Source organism: Aulonocara sp. 'chitande type north' Nkhata Bay, linkage group LG17, assembly GCF_057382095.1.
Source record: "Aulonocara sp. 'chitande type north' Nkhata Bay isolate Kocher_YH1m ecotype deep benthic linkage group LG17, A_spYH_male_GT1.1, whole genome shotgun sequence".
Taxonomy (NCBI): domain Eukaryota; kingdom Metazoa; phylum Chordata; class Actinopteri; order Cichliformes; family Cichlidae; genus Aulonocara; species Aulonocara sp. 'chitande type north' Nkhata Bay.
Genome location: NC_141360.1, coordinates 30,305,693 through 30,318,345, shown reverse-complemented (window position 1 = coordinate 30,318,345; position 12,653 = coordinate 30,305,693). Strand labels below are relative to the sequence as shown.

Sequence of the window (12,653 nt, the reverse complement as noted above, 5' to 3'; positions counted from 1 at the left end):
CTGCAGATTCGTGAGCCGTACACGTCCATGATGTGAGCCTGCTCATCCACGACATCCCAAAGGTGTTCTTTTGGATCGAAATCTGGTGACTGTGGAGGCATGGTCAGCAAAAATAGTCAGGAGGGCTGGGGCATTCAAATAATGCTCATTTGACACGAACACACCCAAAGTCCCAGGACGATTACATCTCCACCTCCAGTCTGAACAATTGATAAAGGGCAGGTGGTTTCATACTGGCATGCAGTTTATGTCAAAATCTGACCCCACAAACTCAAACATTTTTTCCAATCTTCTATTAACCAGTTTTGGTGGGGTCAATGTAAACTGTGTAAACTGTGCCCTCCGTTTTGTGTTCCTAACTGACAACAGTGTGGTTTTTCTATTGCTGTAGCCCATGTGCTTCAAGGTTTGAAGTGTTTGTGCCTTCAGATAAGCTCTTCTGCATACCTTGGTTGTAACAAGCGGTTATTTGAGGTACTGTCATTTTGGCTTGAAAAGTCTGCGCATTATCTTCTGACATCTAGTATTAAGAAAGCATTTTTTTCTAGTGGACTGTTCTTCATTTCCTGTTTTTTTATGTGCCTGTTTTTGACGCACCCTCTGGAAACCCTAGAGAGGTTCATGTGGGGAAAATCAGCAGTTTCTGAAATAGTCAGACCAGACCATCTGGCGCCAATAACCACAGTCAAAGTCACTTAAATGGTATTCCCTCATTCTGATGCTCAAGTTTAATACATGATTATTAAAATAACTCAAAGTTGTACTTTAGGGCTGTAAATGAAAAAAAAATTACTTTCATTTTGTTTTTCCTAAAAAGTAGTACATTTGATACACAATACACACGATAACTTAACTTGTTATGTCATGACCATGGGTTCAGGTGGACTATGGAACATATGACAAATACAACAAATGCAAAATATAACTTTAAATATCTTCTTTAAATTCAAAAAAATAATTTTCCATTTGTTCTTTCCTTTAAGCCCAAAAGTAACTGACCTATTTGTGAAAGCAGCACCAGTAGAAAGTGCATTACAAGCAGTTCCCCGATACCAAGGCCTGCCTAGTTTTCTTTTTGGGTGCCCGTGTGCCTGTGCAAAGACAGGAGGGAGTTGGGTTGCATCAGAAATAGCGCTCCCACCTGCTGAGGATCACTGGAAAAAAAATATGACAGGACATTTGTTGTCCCCTTCATCTTCTTCCTTTTACTGACACTCGTTACACACTGAGGTATTGTCTCTTTAGCTTGCCCACCGCTGAAAGCAGTGTACTGCTGATATGACAGATAAGTTGGTAGTGTATGCCATAAGAATATTTACTGGCACAAAAAAACCCAAGCTCTTAGAGTTATGTTGTCTATGAATTTAATGGAAATTATTGGGGTAAAATGATTCAAATACAAGCTGACGTAAGATATATATTGATTTAATTTAAAAATTGCAAAGACAAAGAAGTTTGAGATGTAACAAACTGAACAATAATACTGGCAAGCAATCTTCAGATTTCTAGCAATGAATATTTAATACTCTATCTTGAACTTAAGAGCTGCTGAATGCACTGCTCTTAAAGCCACAGAATGCAAAACTCATCCGCGATACTAAACTTGAATGGTATTATGTGGTCGGTCTATAATGGCGTTACAGTGAAGTCAAGTAGGGTCAGAAGGAACCATGTCTGACAGGCTCATCTTTTAGCTGACAGATATTCTCACTAATTTTCACAATGATTTCTAATCTGTGAGAAGCCTTCAAGAGAGCAAAGGAGCATTGACTGTTCCATGTAACATGTGGCTCTATATGAAGATGCCCTTTGTAGCTAATGCTCAGTTTACCAAAAACACCTTAGCGCTTGCATCAGTTTTATTCCAGTATAAGCCACTGGAAAGATTAGAAACTTGATGCTCAGGGGTTAAGTGATTTGCAAGAAGAGTCAGCGCTCAGGTCAAGATTAGCGCTCATACTCTGGAGTCTTTGTAAAGTTGTGCCAAAGAATTGTTGACAGTAGATGTTTGTGTTTTGAAATCTTTGTATATGCGCCTTCTTCAGCTTTGAGCAACTGCCTTGCTTTTTAATGTAGTTTATTTAAAGAGTGTGCACTGTTGGGATTTCTTTGACTGTTTTGGTAATTCTCACAGAAAGAATTTGTCATTTTTTCAAATGTCACTGAAAAATGACCCTAAAATGAAACAACAAATATTTTGAAACTCTGACTTTTCTACACCAAGATGCTCATTTCACCCCAGGAAATGAATGGCTGTTACATGCCTTGTCACACAGCAGATTTTTCCTGTCTTTACCAACTTCCTGTTTCCATTTCCTGAAAATTTTAAAGGACAGCATGTTGCTTTGAAAGCTGTATCCAGCATTAACAAGGTCTTGACCATTTGTGCTTGCAGTGATTTTTGCTTTCTACAAAGCTTTTAGAAGTGTTCCTGAGCTCATACAGTCATACGCACAGAGATTTCTCTGGAGTCTGTAAACCGTTTAGTCATGTAAAGACCTTGGATAAGAAAACCCCAGATTCTTTGCAACTGTCTGTAAAAAGAAAAAAAAATGAATTAAACTCTGTTTTTTCACTGTACCTGCAGTAAACCTTACCGCATGTGTTGACACAGCTAACTCGGTTAAAAGCAGAGTACAATGGTGAAGAGGCCTGATCTATTCTTAGAGTATGATTGTCTGCATTGGCTAGCCCCAGTAAAGGCTTTAGGTTTCTCATAAACAGCATATTTATTACTGAGAGAATCTCTTTAGCTATAATGAATTGATGTAATTGCTTAGGTTATATAGCTACTGGCTTCACCAACATAGAAGAATTGGCAAGCTTTCGAATGTCCTTTTTATGAGAACTTATAATAATGACAATATTTGTTACTAATATATCAGCTTGTGAATTTTTCCAATTATTCCAATTGGGAAAAATGATAACATTTCAAATGCTGATCTCTAGACAATACCATTAAGGCAATGCTACGGATTTATTATTACACTTTCCTTGTGTTGTCAGTGTCAGGGGAGGTGATATTTAGTGCTTGGTCTCTTGCCAGCACATTCTTGGGACCAGACGTTATATCTGCTGTCCACTCGCCATCAACCCCACATAAAAAGCTGCCCATTGTCTTCAGCAGCTGCCGTTTGACTCTCTTCACCTCCACAGACGCTCATTTACAGGTAAAAGAACAGATGCTATATTGTGTGTTTTACCTAGTTAAGGTTTCTCAGAATATTGCCAGAGTGACTAACAAGAAGGTACTAATATAATTTTAATTTTCTTACAAGATTAGAGCAGAAAATATAAAAAGTAAATAGATTTTGTAGACAATAAGACAGTGCTTAGCCAGTGTTGTTTTGGTTAAAGCTGTACAATATAGTAATTTGTACATACTTGTACATAAATGCTGTCAACCTAACAAAGAGCTGATCTTAAAAATCTGTGTGCAGCTGCTGCTGTCTGGCTTTGCTTTTTTTTGTCAGAACAAATGTTGCAGCTGATGTATTCGCTTAACAAATGTGCTGAGCTGTCATTAGTTAAACTGTAAAAAATACAGAATGAAAAAATTAATATTTGGGATGACGATCAACATGATGGAGTAAATACATGGTTAATTTTCAGTGTAGTTTAATGGGATGACATATTACACCAAAACATGACTAATACTAATAATAATAAACTTTCTTTTCTTCCATGTGTTTGTTTCTGCTCAAGAAGTTGAAGTGAGGAAAGAAAATTCCTTTTATGCCTGCTGTATGGTTCATATTTGTGAAAATGTTTTTTAAGGGAAAGTTGTGCTCACTTCCTAAAAGGATAAGAATAGATAATGCACTCATGTAAACCTGCCGTTGCCTTTAAGATCATCGTCCTCATGTGTTCCTGCTTGCTGTTTCAGGAGCACGACAGATCCAGAACGATGAATCCCAGAGGGGAAAAGGTGAGCCAGCTATATTCCACAGTGTTAATCCTCCATGCATGGACAGGGGACACATTGTCCTTGCACACATGGCAAAGATGTGGCAGTGGTTATCTGTCAGAATTGTTATCTGCATCCCTGAGAGCTTTCCCCTTGACTTCATCCTAATAATAAAGCGTTATCTTTTTATGTGTGACTGCAGTAAGTGGAGTCAAGTTTGACACTCGCAGGTCTTTCCATACAATGTGCAATGTTTAATTTTAGTTGAAAGATACAGTGTACTTTGTTAGCCTTTTATTTACTGTACTCGACACTGTAAATATCACCTTACAGACCTAAATAATCAATATTTGATTTAGAATCACTGAGCTGATTGTGCTTTGGCTTTCTCCACAGCCGAAGTCGAAGATTTCGGCTTCTCGCAAGCTCTCCCTCAAAGTGAGTTGCCTTTACACACCTTTTTTTGTTTGCTATATATCCCCATGAAAACAAAACTTGATATTAATTTAATACTATTTTATATAAGAACAATATGACGAGCCATGCACATGCTGCAAGTTTCATTGACTCTTAGTGCACACTTGACTCACTGCCATATAACATAATACATACTGTTTATGAAAACCAACATAAATTATCATTTTTGTCACGGTCAGACTAAAACTTCCTCGTCCTGTGATTGATACCCATTTGTGTCCAATCAGATGCTGCTCCTCACAAGAGCCTGTGAGGATTTGGAGAAGGAGAGGCAAGAGAGGGAGGAGGAGAAAGTACGCTATTTAGGAGAAAAGTTGCCTCCGTTGCAAATGTCTGGAAAGTCCCTGCAAGAACTACAAGTAAGCTCTCTAAAGCCACAAAAGACCAGCTTTTGTAAAGCAGAAAATATAATACTATTAATGTTATCAATATCTGATCTTTTAGGAACTGTGCAAGCAGCTTCATACAAAAATTGATATTGTGGATGAGGAGAGATATGACTGTGAATCCAAAGTGAGCAAGCATAACAAAGATGTAAGTCTCTTTTATCCTCCAGACCTCTGCATATCCTTTGTATCTGTAAAATGTCTGCATTGAAATCGGGGGCTAAATTCTCTATTAACTGTATATTTAGGTCAAACCAGAACAGGCCGGCCAATATAACAGAAAGACATTACTCAAATATTATTGCAGCACTTTTACACTATGTACTCTCCTAAAAAACTAAAGAATAAGGAGACAAAGTGAGCTTTTTCTTCCTGTTTCTGTTTTTTTCATACATTTTGCGTCATAATGCTTTAGATCCATGAGCTGAAGCTGAAGGTACAGGACCTTGGGGGCAAGTTCAAAAAGCCTGCCCTGCGAAAAGTGAGGGTGTCAGCAGACGAGATGATGAGAGCCCTCCTGGGCTCCAAACACAAAGGTTCAATGGACCTCAGAGCCAACCTCAAGTCTGTGAAGAAAGAGGATGTGAAACAGGACAAGGTACCAGAATCACCACTCTCACGTCTTAGCTCCTAATCTCTTGTGTTTCTCAGTATCAAAACATTTTTTTCTGATTTTTATTTCTTTTTTCCCGGTTCTCTTCATTCTCAGGTGCTTACCAGTGAAGTAGGCGACTGGCGTAAGAATGTGGAGGCCATGTCTGGTATGGAGGGCCGTAAGAAGATGTTCGACACAGGCGGCGGAGCACAGTGAGATCACCTCTGAAAGCAGGAAAAGTTAAGCTGTCTAGACAGAAAAAGTGGAATACCTAATGGGAGACAAATTGACCCAAAAGCTGCTGGAGTTTAGTTTGAGGTAAAAGCAAGTATAAATCCCACCTGTGCTGCATTTTACCTGATAGTCACTCAGTTTAACAACTCAATGCACTTAAAGTGTAAAATAAAAGTGTAGAAGCCCATGTTTTGTTTTGTTTTTGTTACCAAAGAATATTTTGTTTTGTTATGTCACCTTAAGACAATTAAAGAGGATTTAAATGAACACATATTGTTTCCATCGGTGATGTTCCATATCTGTACTTGACTTTATCGTGTTTCATTTTATTGGCACAAGAAGGATTATGTGTGGCACGTCAAAGGACGGCAAGCAGCTTGGCTGTTGATGGATTTAAAAAGAAAGATGAAAAGTGAAGGGAGGGGGAACAACAGGTGGCAGTTGCATTCTGTGTATCTGTTTCAGTGTTTTAAATAGACCTTGTGTGAAAGCAAAAGATTGTGTTTAAAGTAAACTCAAAGCAAATGAATAAAAAATTAAAAAAAAGGCTCCTTTTTTAAAATTGTTTTTTCAACTTGGAAATAATTTTGCTTTCGACATACAGTAGCATTTAATAATTGGAAAAAGCAAGTTTAACAGGGATTCATTATGACAAGTAACATTTAAAGCAGTTTAATGGCAGAAGTAAAACAAAGAGGCTTTTCCAGCACATGTTCCACCTTAGACTTTGACAGAATATATTCAGCCATGATGTCATCTTCTATAAATCAAAGCTCCAGAAAGCTTCAGAAGCCCACTAACACTGCCATCCTAGACATTTCATGCATTCATGCACTGCTTCTTTGTTTGACTGGGTTGTCTGGTTGCTGAAAGCCAGACATTGTTATCTGAGGCATGACAGTAACACCAGTAATAGCTTCATGACTTCTGGAAGTGGTGAGTCTGTTTTTATACTTTTATGGACTAGAAACATCTGTGTGTGTTTTAAATAAAGCTGATAGGGCTGCACGCAGCATATCAGTGTTGCGTGTAAAGGACAGCTGACACTTTATGTTGTTAAAGAGCTGTTTTATAATGGTTTCTACATTTAAACTAATCTTATAAAATCAAAACAAATCAACAAACAAAACAAACAGGCTTAAATTCTCTGTCTATGTAAAGGAACAGACAGTGCCTATTTTCATATACCACAAATGTTGACAGCCGACTTGTCAGCACCACATATTGATGACTGTTAAGTGCAAAGGTCAGAAAGCTTTTTGAGCACTTTTGAAATCATCCAAGCATTAGTCATGGCTCATGTTAGCACGTTTGTGCCGCTTGCACTTCATTATCAGCGCCACTTGGTGGCAGCTCACAACAGCATTAATAAATCCGCTGCTGGGAAAAGTAATTACTGCTTTGAAAATTTACTTGAAACTAAATTGACATATTCTCATTCAAAAATCTATTATTGTTAATAAGGTTTCTAAACAACTGGTGAATATTATGTACATTAAAGGCTTAATACAGTTAATAAATACAATGCAGAAAGCTTAAAAAATACTATTAGCACTAATATATAATTAATTTGTAATATAATTGATGTCACCTATACATGACATTAATTTTATTCTAAAGTAGCAGCCCCCAACCTAACAACCAAACAAAATAAAACTAGTACCGGTACCAAAAAAGAAGATTTATTCATAACAGATGATAAAAACGATTGAAAAAAATAACGATAAAAAGCGACAAAAACCCATAAAAAACATAAATTTCCCGCCCGAGCGTCAGCTCTCGCGGCCCGGTACCAAACAACTCACAGACTGGTACCGTGGCCCGGGGGTTGGAGACCGGTTTTCTAAAGTGTGGTGGTGGTGCCAGGAATAAGCTTAGACTAATCATGACTAGTCTATCCTCATTCCATGTCTTTGGGGAATGCGGCTCAGGTCCTGCCCATGGCTCACATCTCTGTGATTCTGGATTACGTCAATGAAACTAGCCTAACTTAAAGAAACTTCCCACTATTTCACATGTTCTTCTACAGAGTAAAATACAGTTCGTAAGTTCTAAGATGGAAGTAGCAGAGCCTGACAATAAATAATTACTCTTGTGGCTCTAAGCAGTGCCAGTTCATTTCACTCACAGAATAACCCAAAGGAAAAGAAAAAATGAGCGTTAATCTGCAAAAAAAATAAAATGCCAGTGCTGATTACAGTGTCTGCAATGTGTATGTGCGTGTGGCCTGATGAGGAGGTATGATTGATGCCATTAATCTTCAACATAAAGCACAAGCGTTGCATTTATTGCTGCAGGGACCAGGGGTGGGTTGACGGTAACAGAGGGTGGTCTGATGATTAGACACACTGCCCTATGACAGAGACTCTCAGGCTCAGTTCTTTGTATGAAGTCTTGTCTAAGTTTCTTTCAGCGGTATGGCACATTCAGCCCACAGGCCACGGAAAAGCACTTTGTACTAAAGATAAAACATCATGAAATTTTATTATCAGCCAGTACCTTGTTGCAACTACTCAATAACTGGAAAGAAAAACAAAATGCAAAAAGTCAGTGAGAGTAGGCTGAATTGAAGGCAGTGTGATCAATAAGCAAGGCGACAGTCTGGAACTCTGGGACAGAAAGAATCAGACAAACAATCCAGACAACTGGGAGGACGGTCACAGACAAGCAGGTTTTAATAAAACAGCGGTAGCTTATACTGAACTGCGGTAGCTTATACTGAACTGCGGTAGCTTATACTGAACTGAAAGACTGTAAGAATGTGCAGATGCTTTGGAAATAGGAAGCATGGAGGTGAGCTATAAAGTTGCACTTAATAACCTAATAAAGTGTACTATCCACCTGGTGTGAAGCTGGTTAGCTGGGTAACAGTTAAACTAATGAGGAAAGACAATGATCTGGAAAGTTTTATGAGGAACACAAAACCTTTGGAGAAGTAGAAATGCCTACAGGCTCTGAAATTTCACTTATTCCAAATCAAACTGTGCAACTTGGATTTAATAAACTTGGGCACAGCATCAAGCTTTACGTAAGTAGACTGCACAATGATAGCAAATCATAGGCTGCACTGCATATATAAATTTTAAATACCACAGGAATCACAAATAAACCATCAGCCTGAGAGAGAAGTGGGCTGTTATAATACTATAAGGTCTTTAAGACAGGATAGGGATTGGTGGATTGATAGATGTAGGTCAACTCTGTCCTTTTCTTTTGTTCCAGGCCAATTTTGTTAGTGAAACTTTTAAAAGGCAGGCCTTAAAGCCTCTCTCACAATGCGACATAACGCCAGATATTTGTCTGTCTAATACAGCCTTAAATCAGGGAACACCTGCCTTTTTGGTTTTATTTGTTTTTACTGTATTTATCTCAAGGTTATCATTTTGCCTTTCTCATAAGGTTGTCTTGTGTTTTGTGCCTTAAGTGGCCCCAAAGTGTAAACATTTTACATACAAAGTTATCAGTCAGTCACTGAATTTAGGGTTGCAACATTTACTCATAGCAAAGCAAAAAAGTGTTTTAAATATTTTTTTATTCATTTAAATCACCATTTCAACTTTCTCCCATTCCTTTGAGGGTGCAAACTAGCAACCTTCCTTTATGTAAAGCCCATTTCTTTAGCTTCTGGTCTTCTGCTGCACTAACTAGAAGCTGTATATATTCATAGCTTCCTGGGGTGATGTGTCAAATAAGCAGCTTGAGGCAAATCCTGTTTCTTTTCTAAACGATAGTCTATATTTGGAGGTAATGACACAGAAAAGCAGCTTTAATGTAGAATTAAACTTGTGGATTCAAGGGTTTAAATGGACATAAAAATACACGCACATACTTGGGCAAACTGCACCGTGTTCCCCTCAGTCAAAAAAAGTATTAAGGATATAGGACCTGGCCATGTTGTCGTCACTGAGTCAAAGTCTTCATATGCTAAAGTATTCTGGCGTTAAATAAAAAAAACAAACATTTATGGGTACTTAACTGTGAAAAAACAAAAGAGGTTAAAGCACTGCATTGATGAGAACAACTTGCAGACTGTGTATAAAAGATAGATATAGCTTTTTGTCTATTAGTTTATGGATTTCCAGGCCTCAGTTTGAGCTTTATGGCCATTTCCATTGTTTTTTGACTCGGAAGTGACCATATTTAGTTTGGTTTTTAGAAATAACCATATGAAAAACCATATTATATGTCAGCCAGTTGGATTAAAAAGCTACCAAAGGCACTAAGAGCACTGTTAGCCGAGGTAATGCCTATCATTCAGCTATGCATCGGAAGGCAACTGTCAGTAAATTCAAAGCTTAGTAAAGTTCACAGGTGTGTTTCATAAATTCGCCCTTCACAAATAAGTATATTGTCTGTAGACAAAAAATAGTTATGAACCAGGCTGTAAACATGTTTATGTCTGCTGTAAAGTTGGGCAGTTTAACATGCTTTCCTTTTAATATATAGAAGAAAAGTTAAAGTTAGTCCACATTGATTTTCTTTAAATCTTTTTATGAATGCTTAGATATTTCATGAGGTTTCAGATGGGAGACATTAGAGAGACAAGAGTGAGAAGCCTTTTGTCACATCTGAGTATGTTATGTATTTATTTCATCTTCTATAAAGCTGTTTCAGGGCTGTTTCATCACCTTCAGCTGTTGTTCACAGCAGGCCATGCCTCGACCACCACACCCTTGGCGTGCTTTGGTCTGTCTTCGTTCCTGTTATATATTCACCGCACAACGAGGAAAAAAAAATCACAGAGGAAAGTGAGTCAATATCTGAAGCAGCTGCACACTTTTTCTCGTCTGCGACATGCAGAATTAATACACCTTTTAATGGACTCTTGGAATTTGTTTCTTTATATATTTTTAAAGAAAGAAAAAAAATCTTTATCTGTTCCCAGCAAAGATTTACAGTGCCACACAATGCAATATGTTTTCAGGGACTTATTAAGAAAGACCTTCAGAACATATTATCTCCACTAAATATAAGCAGCCATTGTACATCCAGCACATCCTCACTTTTCCTCCTGTCACTTGTAATGGTTTAGGTTCATCTACAATCCGTGCCTGCAGCCTTGCCGCCTTCTCACTATCGATCTCCTGTGAGCCAATAGGGAGGGAGAAGAGGCTGACGGGTATTGGTTTTGGACACCAAAGCTGGCCAGGAGTCAACAACATCCAGCCAATATAGATTCCTCTTCTTTTAATCAGGTGGAAGCTTTTGAAAGGCCTACAACTAAAATTGGAGTATCTACTATTTAACTTAAGGAGACAGTTCTGATAACATATATTGGTTTAATTGAGTTTTATTTAATTTTATGCAATAAAGTGTCAGCTTTATTTGAGACATTTTAAAATGAATGGAAATCTCTGGGAAACCTGACATTTGCTGCTGGATTCAAATCCCTGTGAACCACAGGGAGAAACTTCACAGGCTGACTCTGCATTGCCTCAGGTCTCCTTGGAGCAACCGTGTGAACAGCCTGTCTCACATTATTAATAGATATTTTTGGATGAAAAATGCTGGAAAAGGGCAGCTCAAATTTTCTCTTTTTTCTCGCAACAGTACCAAACATTGTGTAAGCTATTGTTTTCCAAAACCTCAAGAGGTCTCTGTGGGTATTAAAATAAGTTTCTCCATATTTTAGAAACCTCTGACAGCTCTGGGACAAAATAAAACTGCTGACTAAACTGAATCTACAAAATATTAAGAACATTAAACCCCAGCCTCCCCCCCCCCCCCCCCCCTTTTTTTATAACCCACATCTCACTTGTAACAAAGCTTAAAACTCCCTCTGTTACTCATCTGCTCCTCTTTTATCTCCATCTCCTCCTCCGTGTAGAGATACTTGGAGAATCAATAAAGAATAATGGATTTTACCTAGACTCACCTCAGCAGTGCACTTTATAGAAAGAGTCTGCAGTATTTCTGCCCTCACTCTGCTCCCCAGCATGGCTGCTCTTCGGGTGGCGGTGTTGCTTTATCAGCCTGCTTCATCTGGAATAAAATATCGAACTACTCCAGAAACTGCCATAAATTTCTATAAGTAGTCATTGTTCCTATGATCATTCCTAATGTTTCTGGCTGAGTCGCTGCATTCTTTAAAGGGAAACTGTAAAAGATAAAGAGTGATATCCATAGAAATACCAAAAACAGCAGACAATAAAAAGACGCATATGTGGCTCAATCAAGGCAATCTTAATATAAAAATGTAAATATAAGCATTGACATTATTTTACCAAGGTCATTTTTTTATTGTATTTCGTGCCAGAAAAATATAATACCGACCTTCATAAACCAGTTTGAACCCATTTATCAAACGTCTCCCACTCTACCCCTAGAATTGCAGTTCAAGGACACGAACATAGTCAGACATCATTGACATATTTACTCAATAATGTATAAAAATAAATGGTCATTTATGCATTCAGTACTCTAATAACATTACAGTTATGTGCTAATAACAACAGCTGCCACACACAAAGGATGTGAATGGCTGCCAGATAACATACAATTTCCCAAAAGATCCTCTAATGATATATATTTTTTTCTAGATGAAAATGAGGCATTACCTTTCTTCCAGTGCCAAAACATGGTGGGCAGAGAATCCTTCTATTTAGAAAGTATTAGTCTTCTGGGCAATAGAGAAACGAAGACAAGGAAATCACAAGCATCATGCTCACTAAGAGAAATATGTAAAAAAAACAATACAAAAAAAAAACAAGTGAAATCAGCAGAGATGAATGTACCATTTGGCCATATATTTTAGAGAAAGTCTAAAAAATACATTGGCATATGATATATAGCTTTGGACATAATCAAAACGTATGTAAAACTATAGCTGGAGCCCTCTGCATTGGTCACATGGAGGATCAAGGTGTGTCTGGATTTTTGATTTGTCCTTAGACCAATAAAGATGATGTACAACTACAAACTGCACCACAAAATGTCTAACACACTCTGAAGAGGTGGAAATCTTTCTTCAAATATTTGGCTAATTTGGGTCTGGAATTGGTTTTCCTCAAATCAGTTTCCCATTAATTTTTAAAAATAATCTTAAATAGAGATT

At 37.8% G+C, this 12,653-nt stretch overlaps 1 protein-coding gene across 1 annotated transcript; it reads left to right on the top strand.

The window, feature by feature from the left end:
- The first annotated feature begins 3,061 nt into the window (after nucleotides 1-3,061).
- On the top strand, nucleotides 3,062-5,866 carry tnni1d (troponin I, skeletal, slow d). The gene is made up of 8 exons (XM_086268844.1): nucleotides 3,062-3,170; nucleotides 3,706-3,720; nucleotides 3,889-3,928; nucleotides 4,304-4,345; nucleotides 4,612-4,743; nucleotides 4,829-4,918; nucleotides 5,186-5,368; nucleotides 5,480-5,866. Exons 3-8 carry the CDS (start codon nucleotides 3,908-3,910, stop codon nucleotides 5,579-5,581), a joined length of 570 nt encoding a protein of 189 aa, XP_086124970.1. The 5' UTR covers nucleotides 3,062-3,170; nucleotides 3,706-3,720; nucleotides 3,889-3,907; the 3' UTR covers nucleotides 5,582-5,866.
- The last annotated feature ends 6,787 nt before the right edge of the window (nucleotides 5,867-12,653 follow it).